Genomic DNA, 535 nt, shown 5'->3' on the forward strand with positions numbered 1-535 from the left:
GTGGAGATCCCGCACCTCGACGGCCATGCCAGCCCGGGCGCCGACGGCCAGGAACGCGTCTCTGAGATCATCAGCTTCGCGGAGACAGGTGGGTTGGTTCTGCTGGCGGCTAGGAGTGGCCCGATCCCTCCCCCACCCCCTTCTCCTCGCCCGCTCTGGCCGCAGCAGCCAGCGAGCCCTCAGGTACCAGACTCCCGGCCCGGCCGCTCGCCCATGGCCCTATGCACTCCGTCCAGGTTGCCGGTTGCCGTCTTCTTAACCCAGGGAGCAGATTCCTTCCTAGTCCCCCTGCCCCCACCGCTAACACCTTGCCTGCCACCCCTGCTCTCCGGAATCCGACCCCCGCGCCTCTGGGCGCGCGTCCCCCTCCTGGCAGATGCGTGAGGCCCTGGCTCCACGGCACTTGCTTAGTGATTGCTTAATGTTTTTGTTTCCCACGATCGGAGTGTAGGCTTAGCAGTGTGGCTGGAGATGTGTGTTCTTGTTGATATCAGTGGGCCGGAGGAGTGAGTGTGTGTGAGTGTGTGTGTGTGTG

At 64.1% G+C, this 535-nt stretch overlaps 1 protein-coding gene across 1 annotated transcript in view; it reads left to right on the forward strand.

Moving 5' to 3' along the window:
• INHBB (inhibin beta B) overlaps positions 1-535 on the forward strand; it is a 10,558-nt gene that overhangs the window by 4,593 nt on the left and 5,430 nt on the right. Inside the window, exon 2 of the mRNA XM_006769685.2 lies at positions 7-88. Coding sequence (XP_006769748.1) covers positions 7-88 — 82 coding nt within the window. The remainder of the gene's footprint in view (positions 1-6; positions 89-535) is intronic.

Source organism: Myotis davidii, unplaced genomic scaffold, assembly GCF_000327345.1.
Source record: "Myotis davidii unplaced genomic scaffold, ASM32734v1 scaffold3, whole genome shotgun sequence".
Classification (NCBI taxonomy): Eukaryota; Metazoa; Chordata; class Mammalia; order Chiroptera; family Vespertilionidae; genus Myotis; species Myotis davidii.